Source organism: Ursus arctos, unplaced genomic scaffold (assembly GCF_023065955.2).
Source record: "Ursus arctos isolate Adak ecotype North America unplaced genomic scaffold, UrsArc2.0 scaffold_14, whole genome shotgun sequence".
NCBI classification, from domain to species: Eukaryota; Metazoa; Chordata; class Mammalia; order Carnivora; family Ursidae; genus Ursus; species Ursus arctos.
The window spans coordinates 19,980,517-20,005,308 of NW_026622808.1; the positions used below are offsets into that span (position 1 = coordinate 19,980,517).

The 24,792-nt window shown below is 55.1% G+C and overlaps 2 protein-coding genes across 4 annotated transcripts; one reads left to right on the top strand and one right to left on the bottom strand.

The window, feature by feature from the left end:
* Positions 1–9,857: 9,857 nt before the first annotated feature.
* CNN1 (calponin 1) lies at positions 9,858–16,469 on the top strand. The gene is made up of 7 exons (XM_026481485.4): positions 9,858–10,018; positions 12,077–12,198; positions 14,383–14,449; positions 14,551–14,688; positions 14,864–14,974; positions 15,477–15,623; positions 15,704–16,469. The coding sequence occupies exons 1-7, from the start codon at positions 9,956–9,958 to the stop codon at positions 15,947–15,949; spliced, it is 894 nt and encodes a 297-aa protein (XP_026337270.1). The 5' UTR covers positions 9,858–9,955; the 3' UTR covers positions 15,950–16,469.
* Positions 16,470–18,485: 2,016 nt separating this feature from the next.
* ELOF1 (elongation factor 1) lies at positions 18,486–24,661 on the bottom strand. Of its 3 annotated transcripts, none has more exons than XM_026481486.4 (4): positions 24,560–24,661; positions 20,755–20,888; positions 20,522–20,592; positions 18,486–20,214 (listed from the first exon to the last, which is right to left on the bottom strand). In XM_026481486.4, exons 2-4 carry the CDS (start codon positions 20,868–20,870, stop codon positions 20,150–20,152), a joined length of 252 nt encoding a protein of 83 aa, XP_026337271.1. In that variant the 5' UTR covers positions 20,871–20,888; positions 24,560–24,661; the 3' UTR covers positions 18,486–20,149. The 3 variants fall into 3 exon arrangements, with proteins under 3 accessions (XP_026337271.1, XP_048083133.1, XP_048083132.1); XM_048227176.2 differs by having other exon boundaries at positions 24,340–24,614; XM_048227175.2 differs by having other exon boundaries at positions 24,307–24,590.
* Positions 24,662–24,792: the final 131 nt, after the last annotated feature.

Consider the following 24,792-nt stretch of genomic DNA (forward strand, 5'->3'; position numbering starts at 1 on the left):
CCCCTCCATGTCAGGCCCCCAGCTCCCTTGTCCAGAACTATCCAGGGTTCAGTGGGCCACCTGCTCACCTCACGGACCGTGGCTGCTGTCTCTGGTTACCTGCCCAATGTTAGATAGGATCCAGCTGGGTGGGACCCTAGGGTTACATTCACACAATCCCCTGCACCCTCCCGACCCCTGCTCCCTCCAGACCTGGTGGTGATTCTCTACACCTGGGATCAGATATTCCCTTGTTACCATGAAGTTTCTCTCTTCGGCTTCTATTGCTTCATGTAAAGACTCCCGGACACACCCCCCTCTCCCCTGCTTCATGCCCACATGTATTGAACATCTCCTGTGGGCTCTGTTACCATAAGTTCCATGAAGACAGGAAGATTTTTTTTTGTTATGCGTGGTGTCCCCAGCTCTAGGGACAGGGCCTGGAAAATGGTAGGTTCTCAATAGATGTTAGTTACAACGATGAATAAATTAATGGATGAATGTGCCTGATGCTCACCCCAATCTTGAAACCCTACCAACAGTCCCTTGTGACAGCCCCATGTAGCTCGCCTTCCGCATGCCTGACTAATTACCCTGCCACTGCCTTTCCCCATCTTTCCCGAGCCCCAGGGCAGCCTGCTTTACCTCGCAGACTTCTATGCCAGTGAGTGTCTGCTCTAAGCCCTTTGTTAATCTTGGGTGCTTGGGTTTGGGGACATGTGGGGGTCTTCCTGGTCTTCTCCTGCATCCCCCTCTGCCTCCTTCAACCTCCGATCCTCCAACTCACCGGTCCACAGTTGGTTCCTGAGTACAGCGAGCTGCCCCTGAAACTCACCAGGGGCCTTGTTATAGTTTATGTAGCCCGCATCATTGTGATGCCATTCCAAAATTCGAGGGGTGTTGACCTTGGCTCTTCCGGTCCTGGACGTCCTCAACGTGCTGTGGATATACCACTTCACAGTGTCCAAGGCTGAGGCAGGGGAACGCTCACGACCCCGAGCAGAGAGTGGGAAGTTATTGAAAAGATCTAGAAGAGCTCCCTCAATCCTGCTGCAGACTTGGACCCTGGGCCAAAGGTTGGGGGGTTATGCATAGGAGCCCACGACTCTTCCCACCCCACCATGAGAAGACTCAGATTCACTTATCAGGAATTTATTGAGTTCTGCTTTTGTAACAGGCGTTGAGGAAGAACAGTGAGCACAGACAGGTCCTTGGGGGGACAGACAAAAGACCCTTGTTCTATGGAAACATTTTACAACTACTTGCAGCTTGAAAAAATTGAAGTGCAACTTCAAAATTGTTTACAATATAATTGTGTCTATCATCTTGTTAACATTAATGGTTTCTCGGCCTTTTAGCTAAGATCAAGTGTATCATCTCATTAATGTTAATCTATTTGGAACTTGGAACATTGACCTTTTGTAATTAAAGAATATTTTAGTCCCTTCTTGCTTGTGTATAGAGCCTGATTCTCTGTGTCCTGTGTATAATTTAAGTATTTAGATTTCTGCCTTCTGCCAATCTGCCATCTCAAACAAAGCATCAAAATACATTTATTAATTCAACAAATATTTATACATTTTTACAAAACAAATTCATGTTGTGTGCTAGATCCAGAAGTTCTTCAACTGGGGCGTCTGGGTGGCTCTGTTGGTCGAGCGTCCGACTTTTGGTTTCAGCTCAGGTCACAATCTCAGGGTCATGGGATTGAGCCCTGTGTTGGGCTCTGTGCTCAGTGCAGAGTCTGCTTGAGAGTCTCTCTCTCCTACTCCCTCTACCCCTCCCCCTGTTGGCGTGCACTCCCCAGCTCACTCTCTCTAAATAAATAAAATCTTGAAAAAAAGAGACACTTAAGTTCTCCAAGTACTTAGAATTTTCCAAGGAAGGACATATTTTCATGAAGTAAAAATGTAAAGTGCTATGTGTGATTAACACAATGTTGACATTAACAAAGAAATTTTAAAAAGAAATATTTTACAGCTTGATCTATGTGATGATTACACGGGTGTATATGTATGTAAACATTCATCAAGCTCTCCATTAAGATTTGTACACTTTTTAATGTAATAGCTCAATTTTAAAGTTTTAAAACATGATAACTGATTCATTGAGCTATAATTTATACATCTTTCTGTATGTAAATTTTAAAAGTCTAAACAAGTGTCAGTGAGGATTTGAAGAAAGTGGAACACTTGTATACGGCTGGTGGGGATATAAACTGGTTCAGCCACTAAGGAAAATAGTATGGTGGTTCCTCAAAATATTAAAAATAGAACTGCCATATGATTCAGCAATTCCATTTCTGGGTATATACCCCAAAGAACTGAAAGCAGGGACTTGAACAGATAGTTATACACCCATATTTGTGGCAGCATGATTCACAATAGCAAAAGCAACTCAAGTGTCAGTGGATGGATAAATGGATAAACAAAATGTGGCATCCAAATACAATGGAATATTATTCAGCCTTAAAAATTCAGGAAATTCTGGGGCGCCTGGGTGGCACAGCGGTTAAGCGTCTGCCTTCGGCTCAGGGTGTGATCCCGGCGTTGTGGGATCGAGCCCCACATCAGGCTCCTCTGCTATGAGCCTGCTTCTTCCTCTCCCACTCCCCCTGCTTGTGTTCCCTCTCTCGCTGGCTGTCTCTGTCTCTGTCAAATAAATAAATAAAATCTTAAAAAAAAAGAAAAGAAAGAAAACTGGTAGTATCTTTAAAAAAAAATTTCAGGAAATTCTGACACATGATACAACATGGATGAACCTTGAGGACATGGTGTTAAATGAAATAAACCAGCCACAAAAGGACAAATATTGTATTATTCCATTTATATGAGGTCCCTAGAAAAGGCAAATGATTGAGACAGAAAGTAGAATGGTGGTTGCTAGGAGCTGGAGGGAGGAGAGCATGGGGACTTAGCGTTGATGGCAATAGTTTCAGTTTTAAAGATTGAAAAAAGTTCTGGTGATGGATGCTGGTGATGGTTGCACAACAATGTGGATGTACTTAGTAACACAGAACTGTACACTTTCAAATGGTACATTTTACAATTAAAAAAAAAAGTCTACTTAAAAAAAGACAAGTGATAAGAGATGAAGTCACACTGGAGTTCTCCTGGGCTCCCCTGAGGCGTGGGGGGTGGGAAGCCCCAGTTGAAGGCTTTTTTTTTTTTTTTAAAGATATTCGACAGAGATAGAGACAGCCAGCGAGAGAGGGAACACAGCAGGGGGAGTGGGAGAGGAAGAAGCAGGCTCATAGCGGAGGAGCCCGATGTGGGGCTCGATCCCGGAACGCCGGGATCACGCCCTGAGCCGAAGGCAGACGCTTAACCGCTGTGCCACCCAGGCTCCCCCAGTTGAAGGCTATTAACCTAAGTGGATTAGCACATAAAACGGGGGCTTGGCAGTAACAGAGGCTTCAGGCGAGGACAGTTATTCAAAGCCGTATCTGCGGTCCCTTGGCAAGGCGCTGCCCTGGGGACAGGAGGCTACTCAGCCACCGGTAGGATGCCTCTAAGACTGCGCAAGCCGCCGCACTTCCTCCTCACAAAGATTCCTGTAATTGGCCAGGCTGAAAGGAGCTCCAGCCAATCAGCTGCCAGTCTAGAGGGCTTGCGCGCCCCACCCCAGCACGTTGACAGCCACGTGGGCAGCTGCTGGGAGAGCTCCTGCCCTCGGCGTGCCTAGCTCTGCGCAGGCGCACTTCGCTCTGCTCAACTGGGACTTGGGTGAGGGCACGCGTGGGTGGTGGTAGTGTCGCGGACCTGGCTACGGCCTTCCGAGCTCGCAGTGTCCCTTCTCTTCTGGTGGCAGTTATGGCGCTCATTTTCTTATTTATTCTTACAGAAGTAGTGAACTCAGACACAGACATTTACTTTTTTTTTGGGGGGGGTATTTATTAACAGAGCACAACAGCGTGTGGAGCCCCGATGTTGACCCTTTAACGCAGAGTCCTCAAAACAACCCTGGGAAAAATAGCAGCTTCACAGGGTTGGATCCTGGCAGACAGCTCCTTAAGCATGGGACGGAGGTTAAAATCACCATCAGTGAGTCACTGTGACATCAGAAGCCCTTGGTATGAGAAGGGAACATCACCTCTCTGGTATCCTTCCCAGTCATGCGAAAACCTCAATCTAATCGACATAAACCAAACTGAGAGATAGTCTACACAGTTACTGGCCGGCTCTCTTCAAGAGTGTCAGGTCATGAACGACTGGGGCTCTGTCACTGACTGGAGGAGTCTAAGGAGACATGACAACCTAATGCAATGAGAGATCTTGGATTGGGTCCTGGAACAGAAAAAGGACCAGTAGAAAACCCGGAGAAATCGAAATCAAGTCTGTAGTTTATTAATAGTATTGTACCAATGTTAAGTTCTTAGTTTTAATAAATGTACTATGGTTATGTAAGATGTTAACAGTAGGGGCAGCAAGGTGAAGGGTATATGGGAACTCTGTGCTATTTTTGCAGCTTTTCTGTAAGTCTAAAATTATCGCAAAATAAAAAGTTAAATAAACCTAAGAAGCAGGCACTATCAATATGCCCATTTTCCAGAGGAGGAAACGGAATCACAGAGAGGTTAAGATACCTATCCAAGGTCACACAGCCAGAAAGCACCGGGGCATGCCCCAAACCCATGGAATATGGATCCAGAGCCCCTCTTCCCCCTACTCTAAACCACAGCACCACAGTGCTGTTATGTCATTGACACAAAATGCTGCGTACTCTCCCTTCATCTGTGTCTTTCTCCTTTGTTCCCTGTTGATGGATCTACATGGTAACCTGATATTAAAAGGCCACTGCACTAAATGTTCTTTTCACACCTACACTTGTACTTCTTAGGGATATTCTAAGAAAAGGGATTTTTCTGGATCAGAAGGTATATTAGATAGCAGGGTTCTCCAGAGAAATGGAACCAACAGACTAGAGAGCAGCGAAGACAGAGACAGTGTGTGTGTGTGTGTGTGTGTGTGTGTGTGTGTGTGTGTTATTATAAGGAAATGACTCACATGATTATGGAGGCTGAGAAGTCCAATATCTGCTGTTGGCAAGCTGGAGACCCAGGAGAGCAGACGATGTAGTTCTAGTCCCAGTCTGAAGCCCCGAGAGCCCAGAGAGCCAGTAAGTTCCAGTGTGAGAGCTGCCAGGCTTGAGACCCAAAAGAGCTGATGTTTCAATTCCAGTCCTAAGACAGGAAAAGACCAATGTCCCAGCTCAAAGCAGTCACATATAAGGAGTTTCTTTTCTCTCTCTCTCTTTTAAAGATTTTATTTATTTTAAAAGATTTTTTTTTGAGAGTGAGAGAGATCACAAGTGGGGGGGGGCAGAGGGAGAAGCAGGCTCCCCGCTGAGCAAGGAGCCCCACGCGGGACTCAGTCCCAGGACCCTGGGATCATGACCTGAGCCGAAGGCAGATGCCTCACCGACTGAGCCACCCAGGTCCCCTAAAGATTTTATTTTCAAGTAATCTCTACACCCAGTGTGGGACTCCACCTCACAACCCCAAGATCAAGAGTCACGTGCTGTACTGACTGAGCCCACAGGGTGCCCCATGAGGAGTTTCTGCTTACTGGACAGCAAAGATCAGCCTTTTTGCTCTGTTCAGGCCTCAATCTGATTGAGTGAGGCCCATGGACAATCTATTTTACTGTCTAGAAATTCAAATATGAATCTCATCCCCCCAATACCCTCACAGACACACTCAGAATAATATTTGACCAACTATCTGGGTAGCCTATGGCCCAATCAACTTGATATTATAAAATTAACAACCAGAAAGGGGCGCCTGGGTGGCTCAGTCATTAAGCGTCTGCCTTCGGCTCAGGGCGTGATCCCAGCGGTCTGGGATCGAGCCCCACATCAGGCTCCTCCTCTGGGAGCCTGCTTCTTCCTCTCCCACTCCCCCTGCTTGTGTTCCCTCTCTTGCTGACTGTGTCTCTATCTGTCAAATAAATAAATAAAATCTTTTTAAAAAATTAACAACCAGAAAAGGTAAGGACACTTGTCATTTTGAAAGCTATCACCAAATTGCCTACGCCCGTCAACCCCGTTCTCACAGCTTCCCCTGCACCGCATGTTGTCAGGTGTTCTGAATTTTGCCCTTCCGGGAGTCACCGGTCTGCTTTTGTAAACAGGCTCTTTTTGTTCAACCAGATGTTTTTCCTACAAGACTTCTTGCAAAGCTCACAGCTGGACCGGGGAGTGGGCAGGTGCAGAATGACCTACATAACCCCAGCCGCAGCCTATGGCCCAACCCCCTATCCATCCTCCAACTGGTCTTCTGGGGAAGATGGGAATGGAAACACAAGGGAGACACCCAGCTCAACTGTCCTTAGTCCAGGAAGTACCTGCAAAGTATGCCCTTCCCTTTGTGCATGCTTAAACACCAACATTTCCGACAAATGTGGTTCGAGGCCTGGCTCGCCAACTTTAATTCCATTTATCCGGGGAGCCTTTTTTTGAGCACCTGTTGGGTGCAGGCACTGTACTGGCCACGGGAACCAGAGTAGTGAGCAAAACAAGCAAAGCCCTGCCTCTGTGGAGCTTTTATTCTTATAGGATGAGATAGATGGAAGCAAATAGGAGATAATAAGAAAAAGAAAGCCTGGAAAGGAGATAGAGAGTGGTGGTGGGGGGTTATTTATTTTATTTTGTCATTAAAATACACTTAACATACAATGTTATATTAGTTTCAGCTGTAAATGGGGGCTTTAAAAATGATTTTTTAAAAAGGTTTTATTTATTTATTTGACAGAGAGAGCGCATGAGAGAGCCCAGGCAGGGGGAGCAGCCCGAGGGAGAAGTGGGCTCCCTGCTGAGCAGATGCTTAACCAACTGAGCCGCCCAGGGGCCCCCCTCTAAAAATGACTTTTTAAAGTGAAAGTTTTAATGGAGGCAGACATAGCCATGTCAGGTGCAAACATGAAGTGTATAGTTCCCTCATGCCTATCCTCTCCCAATCAGTCTGGGGGTGGGAGATGCTATGATCTTAGAGCAGGTCTGGGCCAGGGAGGGCCTCTCCAAAGTGGTGACATTTGAGCAGAGGAAGTGAGGGAGAGGCCATGCAGGCATCGTTTGGAGATGTGTCCGCTGGAAGGCACTGCTAGTGCAAAGGTCCTGAGGTGGGAGCGTGTTCAGGTGCTCAAGAAATACATGTGGAAGGATCTGGGAGCAGCAGGAGCAGCATAATCCTGGGAGAAAGTTTCTACCCCAAGAGGGTGGCAGTGAAGATTAAATGGTTGTGCTTGGCGCAGTGCCTGGCATGGAGTGAGCCCTCCAGAAACAGAAGCCATTATGAACAACAGCATCTGCTTGTTTTCAGGAGGGGGAAGCTAGGTGAGAGGGGGCTGGCAGAGTGGGGCTGCCCAGACGGGCAGGTGCAGGGGGAAGGGGGCTGCAACTCTCCCCTGGAGATGCACAAGTACAGAGGTGTGTGTGTGTGTGTGTGTGTGTGTGTGTGTGTGTGTGTGTGTGTGTTAGATGGCCCTGAGAGGAATGAGGTTTTAGGGGTCTCCAAAGAGTAAGGAGAGGCAGAGTTTTTCTTTCATGACCGTCCTGGACCCTTCAAGGAAACTCCATTTCTTACAAGATCCCACCTTTCATTTAGATGGGAAACTGAGGTACAGAGGGGCTGGGGCTTGGGAAACACCAGATAGGAGCTAAGTAGGGGACTGCGTAGGGGGCCAGTAATGGCGGAGTCCCCAGGGGTTGGGGGCCTCTGGATGGGATCAGCCCTCTCATTCTGCTTCCACCCCTATCAACCAGACAGACACATAGAAAGACAAAAACGACAGAGACATCGAGTGAGAAAAACTGTGACTTAGATGAAACAGAGACCCAGAGATGGAGAGATAATGGAGAGAGGGGAACAGAGAGAGAGAGTGACAGGCAGGGTCATGTACACAGACAGAAAAAGACTAGGCAAGGTAGAGACAGACATACTGCAACCTAGAGACAGAGCAAGAGATGTAGACACAGACTTAGAATCCGAGGGACACGACAGACCCAGAAAGGGCCACCCCCTAGGGAGACCCCGGGCTGCCCCGTCGGGGGACGCGCCAAGAGCGCCCCCACCCCGCCCCCGTCGTGCCTGGGCGGTGACTTCAGAGTCCGAGCGGATTCTATAAATGGCCAAGCGGCCGCGGGCCGGGGGCGGAGCCGAGTGAGTCAGCGGTTCGCGTCACCGCCGCCCGGACCCCGCCAGGGCCCGCCCCGACCTCTCTGCGCCGCCAGGGGGCGCCAGCCGCCCGCTCCGCCAAGGCGCGGGTTCTCACTTGCGCAGTAGCGCCCTGTGGCCCCGCCAGGGGGCCGCTCCGCGTGGGCAGGATCCCGGAATCGGCGCGTTCGAGTCCTGGCTGCGTCACTCTCGCGCTGTGTAACGCCAGGCAGTCGGCTTCACCTCTCTGTGCCCATACAGACCCCCACCTCAGAAGGCTGTTGGGAGGAACGAGTTAACAGACCCAATGCACTTAGAATATAGCAGGAGCTCATTGTTAGCTCATTCTACGTATTTTAGTCTCCTTGTCCTTAGCATATTGGTTTAACCCAGTGGTTCACAAACAGGAAAGATATGCGCCCCCCCCCAAGGAAATTTGGCAATGTTTGGGGACATTTCTGTTTGTCAAGACTAAGGGAGTGCTCTAGGCATCTAGATAGAGGCAGGAGATGCTGCTTAAAGTCCTAGGAGGCCCAGGAGAGACTCCAGCCAGGAAGAATTATCCAGCCTTGATGTCGACAGTGCTGAGGGTGAGGAGCCCTGACACCTTGTAGCATTAGGCACAGGGGCCTGGCTTCAAATTCTGCTCTGCCACTAACGTCCTGTGACAATCGGAAGGGGATTCCACATCCTGTGCCTCAGTTTCCCCGTCTGTAAAGTGTGCATAATAACAGCATCCATGTCTGAGGGCGTTGTGAAGCATGAGTTGATGCACGTACAGCTCTTTTAACAGGGCCTGACATGAGGGGCTGCTGTCATATTAGCAATAACCACAGCTGTGCCCTTAGCACGTGGCTAGCAAATTGCATGTCCTTGAGGTGTCATCAGTCTATGGCAGGTTGCTGACATGTCATCCAAGTGTCACTAACATGGCCTTGACATATGTGGTGTGATGTGGTCATGTCATCCGCCTCTGTGATCCAGAGCTGAGATCTGGCCAGGGGGGACTGTTTGCAGGTGTTCCCTCCAGGCTGCCCTGGCTGGGACAGGGAAACACAGGTATGTCCATGCCTGAAACCTGCCAACACAGTCACTCCATGGCAACCCACAGGTAGGTGGAGAAGGTAACATCCAGGATCTCTGCTCCCCCAGATCCTTATGAGGGACTTGAGGGGACAGAAGTGGGGTGCCAGATGCTCATTGGAAACACTGCTATTATCCTGAGTCCTTCCCTGTGCTAGGCACTGCACACTGGGCATGCACTATCCATTAGCCCATTTTACAGATGTGGCAACAGAGGCCCACTTATAGACTGTTGGTGTCTGGAGTGAAACCCAGGGTGGTGCTCACTGAGCTACCATGGGCTGCAGAGAGACGAAGAGAAATGACCTCAGAGACGAGATGGCCTCAGTGACAGACACAAAGAAACCAGGAGGCCCAGCCAGAGGTCCAATGAACATTGGAGGGTCGGGAAGGATGGGGAAAGCTTCATCTCTTATGACGAAGCCCCCTCCCCCAAATTATAGCCCAGGCCGCCCCCCTAGGTGGAAACAATGACACAATCAGCTCCCAATACCAAGGCCCTGACATCACGGGGGGGGGGGGGGGGGGGAGGGGGAGGGGGGAGGATGGCCGAGGTGGGGGGTGCCCCGCCCCTTGGCAGGCCCCTGCGGCCAATGGGACGGCCTTGGAAGAGGCCCGGGCCGCCTCCGGAGCTTCAAAAACGTGTGAGGAGGGAAGAGGTTGCAGACGGAGCCTTAGCAGCTGCCTCGGTCCTCAGAGGGTCCTGTGCCCTACTGCCACCGCTGCCCGCCACCAGCCAGCATGTCCTCTGCTCACTTCAACCGGGGCCCAGCCTACGGCTTGTCTGCTGAGGTCAAGAACAAGGTAAGGCCCCCACCTATCGGTTGTCAGCTGAGATCAAGAACGAGGTATGGCCCCTGCCTGGCCCACACACCCTGGCAGGCCAGAGGCCCCGCTCTTGGGGTTCCCTGGACCCCCTCTTGCCTATCCCATGTGACTTGGAACCAGAGAGGGAAAAAGGACAGATATGGGGTAGGGACCGCCTTACTCCCCATCCGGAGCACCCCAGAGCCCTCAGCTGCTGTTGGGGGGCAGGTAAAATGGAGGGCATGCAGACAACCACAGGTAAACTGAGGTGGTCGGTCCCTTGTAAAGACCCCCACTTGATCAGAGTCTCCTATTAACCTGTCCCGTGTCTTTTGTGTTCCTGGGAGTCTGGGAAAGGACTTGATTTTCCTCACCCCCCCCCCATCTCAAAAAGAAACTGGGGAGTGCTTGAGAGCTGGGATTCTGGGGAAGTAAGGCCCAGATAGTGTGGGAGATCCTGAAGGGAGAGGGAGACAGCTGAGGAGGTCAGAGAGTGAACATTAGGGACATGGCAGGGGTCTCCTAATTTTCAGCAGAGAAAACATCCAGATACCGCCTTCATGCTATGGATGGGTAAACTGAGGTTCAGAGAGGAGAAGCGAGTAGCTTGGGTTCTACCTAAAGCAGTTGCAGAGCTAGGATCCTGTCCTCACCCCCAGAAACACCCCCCCAATGGGGTTCAGCTTCCCCAGAGCAGTGAACTTCCAACTCACTGGAATGCTCCCGTGAGCGTTGCCAGGAGCGGAGTCCCAGCGCCCCATTTGACAGAGGGGAACATTGAGGCCCGGGGTGGCTTTTCCTAACGTACAGGGAGTAAGTGGGGAGCTGGGATTGGATCTTGGGTCGGGGGATCCTCGCGCTGGAGGAGGGGGCTGGTGGGGGGCGGGTGCTCGGGCCGGGCGGGATCCCAGCGCCTCCCCCCTCCCCCCGGCGCCGGCCCCAGAGCCGATCGAAGCCGCCGCGCCATATAAGGCGGCCTCGGGGAGCCCGGCCCGCGGGGCCGCGCTATATAAGGGCCGGTTTGCTTTATAAAGCCGGGCTGGTGGGGAGGGGGGCGGCAGGGCCGGGGCCAGGTGAGGGGCCGCCCCCTCCCACCTCCTCCTCCCCCAGGAGAAGGGGCAGCTCTGTCCCCCAGAGTCTTGGAAGCCTGTCTGGGCTGGGACGGAGGGTTCTGGAGAAACGGAGGGGGCAGGGTGGGGAGGGGGGAAGAGGGCGAGAGAGACGCAGACAGAGATTCTGGGAGCCTGAGACTTGAGAGGGACGGATGGGGAGGGTGAGCCAGGAGCCAGATAAGACCGAGACAGGGATGGAGCGGCCGAGAGAGGAGACAGACGAGCCCCACCCCCACCAGAGGCAGGGAACCTGGAGTCGGAGACCAAAGCCACTGGCTAGGCAGAGATGGGCGCGCCAGGAGCCCCACCCCCAGCCAGACACAGAGAGTCGGGGACAGGAAGACAGGGCCAAGGAAAGACAGAGCTGCGGAGAGACAGAGGGCACGGGGTTGGGAAGAGAGAGAGAAATACAGCCACGCATGCATGGGGCCAGGAGTAAGACAAAGACAAGCCTCCCCCACGAGCCCAGGGGATGAGCACCTGGAGAGACACTGAGGCAGACAGACACGCAAGGCAGAACAGCCCCTGCAAGGCAGCACGCAGAGCCACCTTCTTAGGGCCCCTCCTCCGCTGCCTGGGGCGCCCAGGCTTCCAGCAGGGGGTTGGGGGGCAGGGCCAGGGGAAACTAAGCCCCAAGTTTGGCCTGGAGGGGGAACCAAGAGACCAGGCACCGCCCCCCAGCTCTGAGTACCCCACTCTCCACCCCCCTTGTCTGCATTCTCTGGTGCCAAACCTCAGAATGTCCGGAATGGCCCCCTGGGCAGGTGCCACCTCAGCCCTGGCCCTCGGCCCACTTCAGCCCCCCCATGGATGCTGGGGCAGAATTGCCTTAGTTGGGAAGGGATGGGGAAGATCAGGCCTAGGGAACCTCGGATTGGGTCCGGGGAGCTAATTCTGCTCCCCACTGCGTCCTTACCACCTTCTCCATGTCCCCCTCCCCCAGCTAGCCCAGAAGTATGACCACCAGCGGGAGCAGGAGCTTCGAGAGTGGATCGAAGGGGTGACAGGGCGCCGCATTGGGAACAACTTCATGGATGGCCTCAAAGATGGCATCATTCTTTGCGAGTGAGTGGAGCAGACTCTGCCTTGGGCTGCCCCTGACCTGGGCATCCATCCCTCCCCCTCAACCGCTCAAACAACTATGAGCTCAGAGCTGGGTTAGGCACTTTACAGCTGAGACCTTGAAAGAGTGGTGGTAAAGAATCATTGTGCCCATTTAACAGGAAAGAAAACTGAGGCTCAGTTAAGTAAAACACATTGCCCAGAGTCCCATGCTGTTCCAACAGAAATGACCAGAATCTAGGCTTAACCACCACGCAGACGGGGCGGGCCCATTTCTGGCCTCCAGAGTTCCAAGAAAGAGAGGTTCCAAGAAAGAGTTCCAAGCATATTGTGTTCAAGGAACAGCTAAAAGGCAACAGGCAACAATGGCCGTTCGTCACTGGCTTGGTGACATGAGAGTTATGCCATGGTAATTTAAGTAGGCCCTGCTTTTCTACTCTTCTCAGAATTTAAATCACCCAGAGGAATGAAAATCCACGCAGCTCCCAAGCCCTGGTTCTAGATTCTACCGTGATACTAACGTGGGATAGGGCCCTGAGCCCAGTGGGGTCCTATCTGTATCTCTGAGTCTCACCCAGGGCAGGGTGACCGTGATGGCCAAAGAGTGACCTTGGGAATCTTCCCAAAGGTGCAGGCTTACCAAGGTCTAGGTGCTGGAAAGGTGGTGGGGTGGGGGTGGGGGGATCTTGTTCTATATACCCAGTGGGAATAAGGAATAGGGGGACATCTTGGTGTCCCAGCTCAGACAGAGTTGCTCAGGCATTGAAGAGCGCAGAGCCACCCACCCATGCAGTCATTCATGTGCCAGGAATTTATGGAGCACCTGCTGTGTTCCGGGTCTAGGCACTGGGGATAGTGAACAACCGACTTACTCCGAGCTCACACAGAGCTTGAGTCCTAGTGGGGGAGATTGATCAAATAATCCATGAAATAATCCCGTACTTGCCAGTGGTGGGAAGTGCTATGGCGAAGAGAAGCAGGGAAGGATGGTGTGAGGGGGGGAAGGGTTGCTGCTTTGTACAGAATGGTCTGGGAGGTCTTTTAGAAGAGGTAGCATTTGAGCAGATTCTTGGATGAAGTGAGGGAGGGAGCTGGGAGGGCATCTGAGGAAAGAGTGGGCCAGGCGGGGGTGGGGATGGCGGGGAGGAGAGGGACAGCGGTGCAAAGGCCCTGAGGTGGGAACAAGCCTAGTGAGTTCAAGGAACAGCCAGGAGAGGGGAAGTGGAGGGAGTTAGCTGGGGGCCAGATGATACAGGGCCTTTTAGTCATGCTAGGTATTAGGATCTTTATTCCGAAGGGAGGCCATGGCACAGTTTTGAGGGGGGTAGTAGCTTGAACTACTTTGAAAAGGCCATTCTAGCTACTGAGGGTCTGCAGGGCACAAGGTGGAAGCTGGGCGCCACAGGAGACCCCCGCAAGAGCCCAGGAGAGAGACGCGGGCAGCTCAGAGCAGTGTGGGGGTGTCAAGGAGCCATGGGCTTCTGAATGCCTTCCGAAGGTAGAGCCAATGGACATGCTGAGGGGTTGGGTATGGGAGTGGGAGAAAGGGGTAGGAGAGACACGAGCAAATTGGAGGGCCTTGCCTGAGCACCTGGAAGGGCATGTTTCCTGAGCCTGGAAGGATAGAGGGAGTTGAGTTGGGGGAAGTGAGTGTCAGGAGTCTGGGGTGGGTGCACTTGCTTCGAGATGCCATGTAGGGCGCTGGATTGGGGAGTGAGAGGCCTGGCTGCAGGGAAATAGTGGAGAGTTGTTGGTGTATCGGTGGCATGTAAAGGCGAGAGACTGGAGGAGATCAAGGGGGTGAGGGTGGCCAGAGAAGGGAAGTGGGAGGCCTGAGCTGCGGGCTCTCCACAGTGCAGACGCCCCCTAAAGGCCAAGGAGACGGAAATGTGGTGGCCAGGGAGGCAGGGGCGCAGCAGGAGACTCCCGCATAGCGGGGGGTGAGGGGGCTTCTGCTAGAGACCAGAGCCCAGACCCGAGCCCAGCGCCCGGGAGGTTAGTTTGCCAACTCTGCCTGGGTGTGCGGGGCGGATCGGTGGGGCTGCGGCTGAGCTGGCTGTAGCAGGAACCAGCAAAACCGCCCACTGGCTGTCATCCGGACCCCTTTTCCCACCGGGTTGGGCATGGGTGTGTGTGTGGGGGGGGGCGGGCTCACCCTTCTCACTGCCCGCCCCCGACCCCTTGTAGGTTCATCAACAAGCTCCAGCCAGGCTCCGTGAAGAAGGTCAATGAGTCGACCCAAAATTGGCACCAGGTGAGCCCAGGCTCTGTTTTAACTCTTTCAACCCCTGGCGCACAGCCCCTCACACCCCCACCCCGCTCCCCCTCCACTGACCGCCGCCCGCTCCCCTCCAGCTGGAAAACATCGGCAACTTCATCAAGGCCATCACCAAGTATGGGGTGAAGCCCCACGACATTTTTGAGGCCAACGACCTGTTTGAGAACACCAACCACACCCAGGTGCAGTCCACCCTCCTGGCCCTGGCCAGCATGGTGAGTGCGGCCGAAGGGTGGGTAAGGGGCCGGGGCACTGGGAGGTGGCTTTGCAGGGTGGGGCCGCTTGTGCCCCCAAGCCCGGTGTGAGTGGGAGGGCGAGAGCAGGTGCCAGGAGGGGACAATGTGGCCCGGAGGCTCCCTTGTCAGCGGCTGCTCCCTTGGCCCTCCTCAGGCCAAGACGAAAGGGAATAAGGTGAATGTTGGCGTGAAGTATGCAGAGAAGCAGGAACGGAAATTTGAGCCAGAGAAGCTAAGAGAAGGGCGGAACATCATCGGGCTGCAGGTACTGGCCCTTCCTCACCTGGGTCTTGCTGCCGAGCTGAGCGGGGAGGTCGCGGAGGCCAGGAGGGCACCCAGGTCCCTGCGGGCTTTGGGGCACAGGATATCTGGCTTTAGCTCACATGTATGGCGGGCACTGTGCTTACCATTTTCGGCACCCTAACTCACTCCTCCAGCAGCCCTACGGAGTGGGTGCTGTGGTCATGACACCCTTTATGCAGATGAGGAAACGGGGAGCCTGGAGAAGCTAGCTCACTTGCCAGGACTGCCCAGGTTTAGATAAGCGGCCGGGCTGGGGCTCGAACCCTGGAAGTCAGGCCCTGGTGCTCTGAGCCACTGACAGGTCATGGAGCATGCCTTCTCTGGGCCTCAGTTTCCGGTCCAGAGCCCGAGAGCGGAGCAGTGGCTCGTTAGAGGGCCGCACAAGCGTCCACTGACATGTTACGTCTCGTGGCCCGGGGTGAGGCTCTGCGACCCTTGGGATGATTCTCCTTCTGGCTTCCTAGATGGGCACCAACAAGTTTGCCAGCCAGCAGGGCATGACGGCCTATGGCACCCGGCGTCACCTCTACGACCCCAAGCTGGGCACGGACCAGCCGTTGGACCAGGCCACCATCAGCCTGCAAATGGGCACCAACAAGGGAGCCAGCCAGGTGTGTGGGGGTTCGTGGGGTGGGCTGGTGGGGCCCCTCCCTCCGTCGTCCCCAGGGTCTGACTGCTCTGGCCTCTGCAGGCCGGCATGACTGCACCCGGGACCAAGCGACAGATTTTCGAGCCAGGGCTGGGCATGGAGCACTGTGACACACTCAACGTCAGCCTGCAGATGGGCAGCAACAAGGGGGCCTCGCAGCGGGGCATGACGGTGTACGGGCTGCCGCGCCAAGTCTACGACCCCAAGTACTGCCTGACGCCCGACTACCCGGAGCTGGGCGAGCCCGCCCACAACCACCATGCACACAACTACTACAACTCTGCCTAGGGCCCTGGGCCTCCCACCCCGCCTTCCCCCCCAGGGAGGCTGGCTGCTGCTCTTGGCAGGGCTGAGCTGGCCCCGCCGACCCCCTCCCCCTGCATGGCGTCCTCCAGCCCCCTGGCACCTGCCTACAGGGTTAGCGTTTGGGGGGGGGCAGACTGGGGGGCGTGTGGGGGGGGAAGGGGGCCCTGCTCCCTGGAGCGCCGCAGGATCCAACATCGAGCCGGGTGTGCCCAGGAGCACCCAAAGGACGCACTGAGCAAAGCTACCCCAGCTGTCCCCCCACTCCCTCACAGGTGGGTCCCCGCAGGACAAGAAGTCCCCCCAAGCAAAGCCCCCAGAGCCCAGGCTCGGCCTGCCCCCACCCCATTCCCGCAGTGGGAGCAAACTGCATGCCCAGAGACCCAGCGGACACACGCGGTTTGGTTTGCAGCGACTGGCATACGTGGATGTGACAGCGGCGTTTGTTAACGCGAGCACTTTCTTTTTCTATTTCACTGGAGCACAATAAACGGCTGTAAAATCATCGTCTCAGGGCTGCTCTGCCCCGGAGCCTGCGTGGCTCTGGCACACGTGCCAACAGCCATGCTTGGAGACGCTCCGTCTCCCATGTACACGTCGGCGCAGGCACACACACACACGCACCGTGAGATACACATATGGAGCCTGCAGCCACTCGGCTGGACCCAGGACAGGCAGGCACTCACACATAAAATCCACACACACACACTCCCCTTTGACAGATACACACATGCGGTTCGCGCTCCCACTCAAGACACAACACACAGCCTCGCCCACATACACAATTCCCACCCATGTGCTCAGCGCTCGCCTGCCTCTCTGGGAAGCCTGGGGTGCTGGTGGAAAAGAGCCCGAGCCCTGGAACAGGCTAGATGGGGTGTGAACCACTGTTCCACTTCCCACTAGCTGGGTGTCCTGGGGCAGCTCACCTGCTCTCCCTAGGCCTGTCTTCCCATCAGGAAGAGGAGGACAGAGAGCCTCCTGGGGACGTGGGGAAGAGGACATGAAACCGGGCCTCCGGACAGGGGATGACACCGGGTGCTGACCGATGAGAATGGACAAGCCGAGTCCTGGAGCCCCCGTGGGCAGCTGGGCCCCTTCCGCCCTGGAGTGGACTGTGGGCGGGTGGGAGGCAACAAGGCAGTGGAGGAGGATGGGCACGTTGGGGACCCAGACCAATGGCCCTTTAAAGACTGGCGCGGAGCCCACGAGTAGCTGACTGCCCGGCGTGGCTGCCCTGTATGCTCAGCTCATGCTCTGCCCTCTTCTTAGGGGCTGATTCCTGAATCTGGCCTGCCAGCCCACGGCCCTAGGAATGTGTGGCCAGCCTCAACCTCCCCACACTTCAGAGGGGACCCTGTCGTCCAGTGATGTGAGCCCCAGCCATCCTGCCTGGAGACCACCAGTCAGAGTTCCAAGGAGGGGATGCAGCCAGGCCAGGGCGGGGAGAGGGGGCGGTGGCAGCGGCAGGGGTTAGAGAACAGTGTTCTCTCCTTCCTTCCCCAGAGCAGGGGATGAAGCTGGAACGTGGGGACTTGCAGAGACAGACACCAGGAGACCCGCGTGCACAGACGCACACAGCCCCTGGGGCCTCGTAAAAGGGATTCCAGGCGCTCTTGGCCTGGCTAGTGTAGGTCCTGCTCCCCCAGGGCCGACATGGGGAAGCTATGCTGAGGATCCATGCCTGGCCCAAGGCCCTGCCTCCTCGGGAAAACAGCACCATATTAGCACTTGGCCTGTGTGACTGGGATGGGCGGGCCCTGGAAGCCAGAGGAATGAGCCCCCTTTCGGCTGGACCCCTGAGGGCACCCCCCCACCCAGGCGCCTGTCCGAGGCTCTGCCCATGCCCACTGGCTTCTGCCTGGGCCTAGGGACCTTACCTGGGACTTTGGAGGGGGAGGTGGGAACACAGGGAAGGGCAGGCCAGGGGCAGGGTAGGCCTGGGGCGGGGGCACATGCCAGACCCAGCGGCTGGTCCTAGTGGCCCAGGCTTCCAGCCAGCTCAGCATCTCCCTCCCTCGGCTGTTCACACCCCTTACTGCCCTGGGTGGGTCCCAATCACTCAAACCCAGGCACCATGCTAGGCCCCGCCAGCCTCAGCATGGCCCCAGAAGGTTCCATCATCCTTCTTGCTATATGAAGGAGGAATGCAAAGCACAGGTCACTTGGTGCCAGGCTCGAGACCAGGTGCAGGTGCTGCTCGGCCCCAGGCTGCCAGAGTGTCCATTGGAGGGCACTGTGCAATGCACAGGTGTTCATCATCAGCCAGGCTCAGGGGCAGTTTTTTCCAAAACCACCAAGCAATTCACTCAATGCCGACACGACCTAGAGACAGCATCAGATCCCACAGGATAAGGGCTCAGTCTCATGAGACTGTCCCTCCACTTTCAGGCTCATTGCCAAGTCCAGGTTGTCACCTGTGCTTCTGATCGATCAGGAATAGATCGGGGATTCCCGAGATCACCTCCTCAGATTTGATTAATTTATTAGAGCGGCTCACAGAACTCAGAAAAACATCGTATTTTATTAGATTACCGGTTTATTAGAAAAGAATATAAATCAGGAACAGCCAGATGGAAGAGGTGCCCCAGGCCAAAATGTGGGGATGGGGTGCGGGGCTCCCAAGCCCTCTCCAAGTGCCCCACTCTCCCAGCAGCTCCACAGGCTCACCAATCCTGAGCTCATCAAATCTTGTTGAAGTTTTTATACAGCTTAACCTGTAGCCCCCCACTTCTCTTCCTCAGGGGTTGTGGGTGTTACTGAGGGTCCCACTCAGTGATCACTCCGTCTTTTTGGTGACCAGCATCAACTCAGGTATGATCAGAAGGGGCGCCTTCGAGTGACAAAAGACACTATCATTCAGGAAACTATCATTCAGGTTTGAGGAACTCTGTGCCCGGAACTAGGGACAAAGGCCACTATTTATGGTATCACACACGTGCGTCTGGCCCCACCTCCAGCCTTCAGTGACCCCTCATCACCCCTGGGAAAAGGTCCCTTTCACGGACCCTTCCTCTTCTACAGTGCTCTCACTTCCTCCCCAAGGAAGCCATGAGCTGTTCCCTCAGCCTGGACCCTGGACTCCTAGGAAGACAGACCCTGGTCTATGAAGCCAGGCCTCCTGGGTTCAAGGCCCCGCTCTGCAGCCCTCTGGATGTGGGACCCCGGGCCAGTGACTTCCCATCTCTGGCCCAATTTGTCACCTGTGAGCCCGGGGTACCCGCCTCCCAGCGGGGTAAGGCCGGCAAGCCTGAGAGCAGCTTCTGGCACAGGGTGGGCCTGGAGTGTTACTTCCGTTGGGCTGCCCCCCAGGAAGCCTTCTCTGGTCACCCCAACCCATCCCAGCCCAGGCTTCACTGGCCCCATTTTGTTGTGCCCGTAAATGCCTGGCCAGACGTCTATGGGTTCGCCCATGTTCCTTGGGCCCAGCACGACCCTGGTTTTACCCTGAATGCCTGCTGCGTGGACAAAATGGACAGTTTGGACTAACCAAACCCCATTTCCAATGGCCTGCTAGGCCACCTCCCCATGCCTCCATCTCCTCCTCACCCTAACTGAGCCCCTGGGCCTGACCTGGAACCCAGGAAATCACAGAGAGGCAGGAGTTTGCATTGGCTGCTTTATTTAAGGGCTTGTGGCTGACAGCTATCCCTGACCCAGCCCCTCCTTCTCTACAAAAGCAACTAAACATGAAAAGGGGCTATCCCAACAGGGCCTGGCCAAGGAGGCTATGACACTGTGGCTCTGAATCTCAGGCTGCAGGCCTTGGAAGGCAGGGAAGGAGGGAGGGCAGTCCAGTTCAAAAGGGCAAGGTGCTGGTGAGGTGGGTGAGGAGGCTGGAGGGTCCCGAGGCAGCCTCTGCTGGCCTTGTCCTTGCCCAGAATGTCAGGACACAGGCTCCGAGGAGGAGTGAGCAAGTTAAAGGCTTTCAGAGACAAGTGAAGCACTTCAGGCCCCCTGGGGGGGGGGCAACGACCCCGCCTCACCTCCAGTCCGTGTCCACAAGCACACTGCCACGGCCACACTCGCAGCCGCACACACTCACACTCACACCCACTCCATACACACAGAGGGCTGTGAAGGCCCTGGACCCACACCCTGGACCCTGGAATGTCTCTGGACTGGCAGCCAGTGGGGCAGGTCCACGGCAGACGGCACTGCCAAGGGAGTGGGTCCTCTGCATTGCTACTGATTGGCCGCCTCGCAGGCATCTATCCAATCGCTGTACACGTCCACTGGTTCTGACAGATCTGGGCCGCTGAGGTCAAGGGCAACTGGTGGCATTGGACCCCTTCCCTGTGCACACCACTCACTGGTGTCAGCCGGGTCCCTGCCCTGCACCCTACGTAAGCTGGCAGGTGGCACCTCTTCCCCTGGGGAGTCATAGCCCTGCACCGGGGCAAACAGCAGGGCCAGAGGAGCAGAGACTGGAGTCCAGTCCCCCTGCTCCTGGCCAGGTGCCCTAGGGCAGTGTACCTGGTGCTGGGGAACCCTGACTGCCCCCAACCCTCCCCACCCACCCCACCTTCCAGAAAAGGCCTGTTTTCCCAAGGATACATGTGATGGGCGTCTGGAACTCCTCTAGGCACACAGTACAAGAGATGACTCCGGTGTTGCGGGCACGATCCCTGGAACAGCAGGGGGTGGAGGGGCTGGTGAGTAAAGGAGCCTGTGTCTCTGGGCGACGATCCCCCTAACTGCGAAGGCCTGGGGCAGAAAGGAGGATGGTGGGAGCAGGAAAGCTGCCTCCTGACTTTGGGAAGAAAGAGGAGGCCCCATCCCCCACTCACATTTTTACGTCACAAGACTTCTCGTGGTTGCAGAAGGGGCAGGTGAACTGGGTCTCTAGGGTGCCGGTCATCTTCTTTTTGGGGGGTGGCTTCCGTTTTGACTTTCTGCGCCCCATGTCTGTAGGAGGGCAAACCTGGGGGGGGGGCAAAAGTCAGCAACTCAGGGGACCCACAGAGCCCTCCAACTTGATGCTCTAGGAAGCAGACTGGGAAGAAGGCCTGGCTGGCACGTGAGGCTCCGCCTCTGAGGGTTGAGGCTCCCAGTCCCCAGGCAGGCGGACAATCCAGGCACACTCTGGGCAGCGTGGATGGGAGCAGGCTCTGGTATCAGGTGGCCTGAGTTCTAATCATGGCCCCCCACTTACTGAGTGACCCCAGGCTGGTGACTTAAACTGTCTGCACCTCAGTTTCCTGTCGGTAAAATAGAGATGAAGCTGCTATTTCAGAGGGGGCTCGTGGGGCACCCACGACACGCGGTAAGTAAAGCGCCGGGCACAAGACCTGGCCCATCCATCATCGGCACCCACAAAGGACACCACTGTTCCTGGTGAGGATGACACAAGAGACTCCAACAGACCAGCTGCACAGGGCTGGGCGGGGCCTAAGTGCTCAGAAGCCTGTGATTTCAGGAGCAACAGCTCCTCTTCTCAAAGGGACATGCAAGTGGCACCCAGGAGGAATGACACTCGAGGCAGCTGACAGATCCTCCGGACGAACCTCTGGATAAAGAGCTGTTGGGCAGAGAAGAGGGGACAAGCATCTCGAGTAGAGACACTCCACACACCAAGACTAAGGACAGTGTCTGAGGGCCCCCGCCAGCCTTTGGGGACCACACAGGCAGGGGTGAGGGGAAGGCTAAGGAGGGAGCAGAGGCAGGTGGGAGGTGTTTGCATGGATACTGGGGGCAGTGGGGAGAGAAAGGATAAAATCACTGCCTTTCTAAGGCATCGAGGAGAACAGGTCAGAGGTCTGGATGCAGATGAAGTCAGAACCAGGACATGCAGGGACGGCAGTGGCTGAGAGACTAAGACAAATCAGTGGAGTGAGTGTGGCGAGAGGAGGGGTCCAGGATGACTCCTAAGGCGGTGGGGGATGGAGACGGTGGGTGGGGGAGATGGTGGCATCATTCTCTGATGTCTAGTGCACAGGAAGAACACGATGTGGGGGAAACGATGGGGTCAAATATCAGAGGGACAGGTATCTTGGAAGCAGGGGTGACCACTGAGCACATCTCCCACGCCAGGGCTCCAGACCTGGGAGTGCCTTCCCACGGCGCTCTCCCCTCTCGCCGCTCCCCTTCTCCCCCACCTGTGTGGCTTTAGCACCGTTCCACCCTGAACCACAATGCACACCAGAATTTCACTCCTATTTAGAATAGCTCTCTACATACCATCCTCATTCTTAGCTTAGGGTGTTCCCAGTTCTGAGTAAACAGAATTAGTTCATGGAGAATGTCCACGAGCCCCCAGGACCCCCCATTCTGCCTTCCCTCCTTTGCTATGAAAGAATGTCCATGCTCCCCTTAAAAACAATTTGTTACCTTGTGCCCTGGATCCCAACATCAGATTTTCTCTTGCCACTAGATCATTAACAAACAGTTATTAAATACATCCTTAAAAACAACCACCTCGTGGGGCGACTGAGTGGCTCAGTGGGTTAAGCGTCTAACTCTTGATTTCAGCTCAGGTTATGATCTCAGGGTCATGCGATCGAGTCCTGCGTAGGACTCTGAGCTCAGCACCGAGTCTGCTTGGGATTCTTTCTCTCTCTCCGTCTGCCACTTACACCAGTCGCAAGCTGGAGCTCTCTTTCTAAACAAAAACACAACCACCTCTTCATTCTGTGGGCTTTTCTAGTAGAGCTATCTGCACTCACTGTCTTCATTCATTTCCTCCCATTCTCCCTCTACCTCCCCACCATTCTGCTCACCCCCCTCTCAGGGCACTGGACATACCCGTCCCTCCTCCCACCCATGCGGCTCTCAGGACCCTGCACTCTGCCCCAGCCTCACTGGTGGCTCCTTTCAGTTTCTGCTGCTCCCCCCAGCCCCAGCCCTGACGTCTCTAATGGTACATGAGCCCGCAAGCTCAATCTTTGGGCTCCACTTCGTTTGCACTCACCCCCATGGAGATCTAGCCCAGCCTCAGGGCTTCCTCTATAGTGATGCCTCTCGATTCACCATCCTCAGTGTCTCCTCTCAACTGCAGACTGGTTCCTCTAACTGCCTCGGCTACACCTTCACTGGATGCTACCACACGTTTAAACATAACCCATCCAAAACCAAGCTGCCGACACCTCAACAGGCTCTTCCGGTCTTCCCCATCTCAGCAGATAGGAAATCCATCTATCCAAAAACCTTGGGACTCACCCTCCATTCCTTTCTCTCCCTCTCACACCCCTTATCTGATCCTGTTCCTGCTGCCCTACCTCTAACAGACATCAAGAATCTGTCCACTTCTTGCCAAGACCATGGTCTGAGTCCGGAGTCCTAGTCATGCTCACACAGCCTCCTCACTGGTATCCCTGCATCTTCTTCCCTGGCCATTTCCCTCCAAATATAAATTCTATGGTGGCAGGGATTTTTGTCTTTTCTTTGTATCCCCAGAGCCTAGAATGCTGGTGGCCCAGAGCTGGCATTCAACAAATGTGTACTTAATGAATGAATGAACCAATGCCAGGCCTTTCACTAACCACAGCAATGCTGCAATCAAGGCCAGCCAAGTGTCTGCCCTCGTGGAACCTCTATTCTACTAGAAGAAGAGAAATCCTCAACAACGTAATGAGAGATAATTTCAATTATCAGTAAGTGCTAGGAGACTAATCGGTCAGGGCTAAGTGAATACTTTCGGAATAGCTACTTCAGCTAAGAGTGGGGTGGGAAGGGCCCTCTGGGTAAAAGTCATTTAAGCGGAGGCCTGAATGATGAGAGAAAGCAACGACGCAAAATAGTCCAAGCTGGCCGAACAGCAACTGCGAAGGCTCTGAGGCAGAAGCAGCTTTTTTTTTCCCCCAGAAAGAGAAAGACTGGTACAGCTGAAGCTCAGTGAGCAATGGGGAGAAAGGGTACAAGATGGGGCAGCAGAGGAAAGCAGCCAGACCCCAAAGGTGTGGCCAGTTCTACAGTCCATGCTTTCACCTGCTCGGGGCAGTGTTTTGTTTTCCCAAAGCCTGGCCCCGGGTACCACCTGTAACAGAATCCCCTGGGGGGAGGGGATGCTCAAAAAAAAATGCAGATTTCTGAACCTCATCTCAGATCTGCCCCCAGTGGAACGGGGTGGGAGGCACGATTTGCCCACTGCTGAATCCCCAGCGCTGGTAGTGCCTGGTATGCATTAAACGTTCAATAACTACTTGTTGAATGAATAAATCTCTTGAACAGAAAGTACGCATGGGCCCCAGAATCTCATTTTACCCGGCGTCTGCAGCACCCCAACTCCACGGCGGAAAAGGGGTCTGGCCTGTACACAAAGCTTCGGGGGCTTCAGCCTGCCCTGTGGCGACCTAAGTCCAAGCGCGCCAAGGGGATGGGTCCCCAACCCTGCCGTGACTCACGAGGCGGCGGGTGAACGGTCCTTCCAAGCTCACCGAGGTTTCGGCGACGCCTCCCGCCGGCCGCCCGTGGGAGCCAGGCCACCGAGCAGCCGCGCTTAGCCGGCTGGGGTCCGGCGGAGTCAAGCTCCCCAGCAGGCCACCTCCCAAACCCGGGGTCCTCGACGCCTCCTCCTGGACCCCGTGAGCGTCCCTAAGTAGAAGATCGCCCAGTTACGCCAAACCCCAACGCCCGCAGGTGCGAACCGTCACCTACACTCTTTTCCCCTCGTTGCGACGGCCTCGTTCACCCGGGAGACAGTAGCTTCCGTCTCCCGCCGGAAGCGGAAACCCCTCTCCTCTTCTCACCCGCGGCCAGGACCGCCCAGCGAGCCGGCCCCGCCTCCTCCAGTGCACACGCGTACTCGCGCACCGGGCCTGGCGGCGGGATCGCAGTGCGCCTGCGCGAGGGCTCGCGCACTTTGGTCTGTGGTAGTGCGCGCCTTCGCT

Coding starts and splice junctions, on each gene's coding strand:
- CNN1 (XM_026481485.4), top strand. CDS start 9,956: ATGTCCTCTGCTCACTTCAACCGGGGCCCAGCCTACGGCTTGTCTGCT. Junction 12,199..14,382: donor GATGGCATCATTCTTTGCGA/GTGAGTGGAGCA, acceptor GACCCCTTGTAG/GTTCATCAACAAGCTCCAGC. Junction 14,450..14,550: donor CGACCCAAAATTGGCACCAG/GTGAGCCCAGGC, acceptor GCTCCCCTCCAG/CTGGAAAACATCGGCAACTT.
- ELOF1 (XM_026481486.4), bottom strand. CDS start 20,870: ATGGGGCGCAGAAAGTCAAAACGGAAGCCACCCCCCAAAAAGAAGATG. Junction 20,593..20,754: donor AAGTCTTGTGACGTAAAAAT/GTGAGTGGGGGA, acceptor CTGCTGTTCCAG/GGATCGTGCCCGCAACACCG. Junction 20,215..20,521: donor GTTCCAGACGCCCATCACAT/GTATCCTTGGGA, acceptor TCAGCGGCCCAG/ATCTGTCAGAACCAGTGGAC.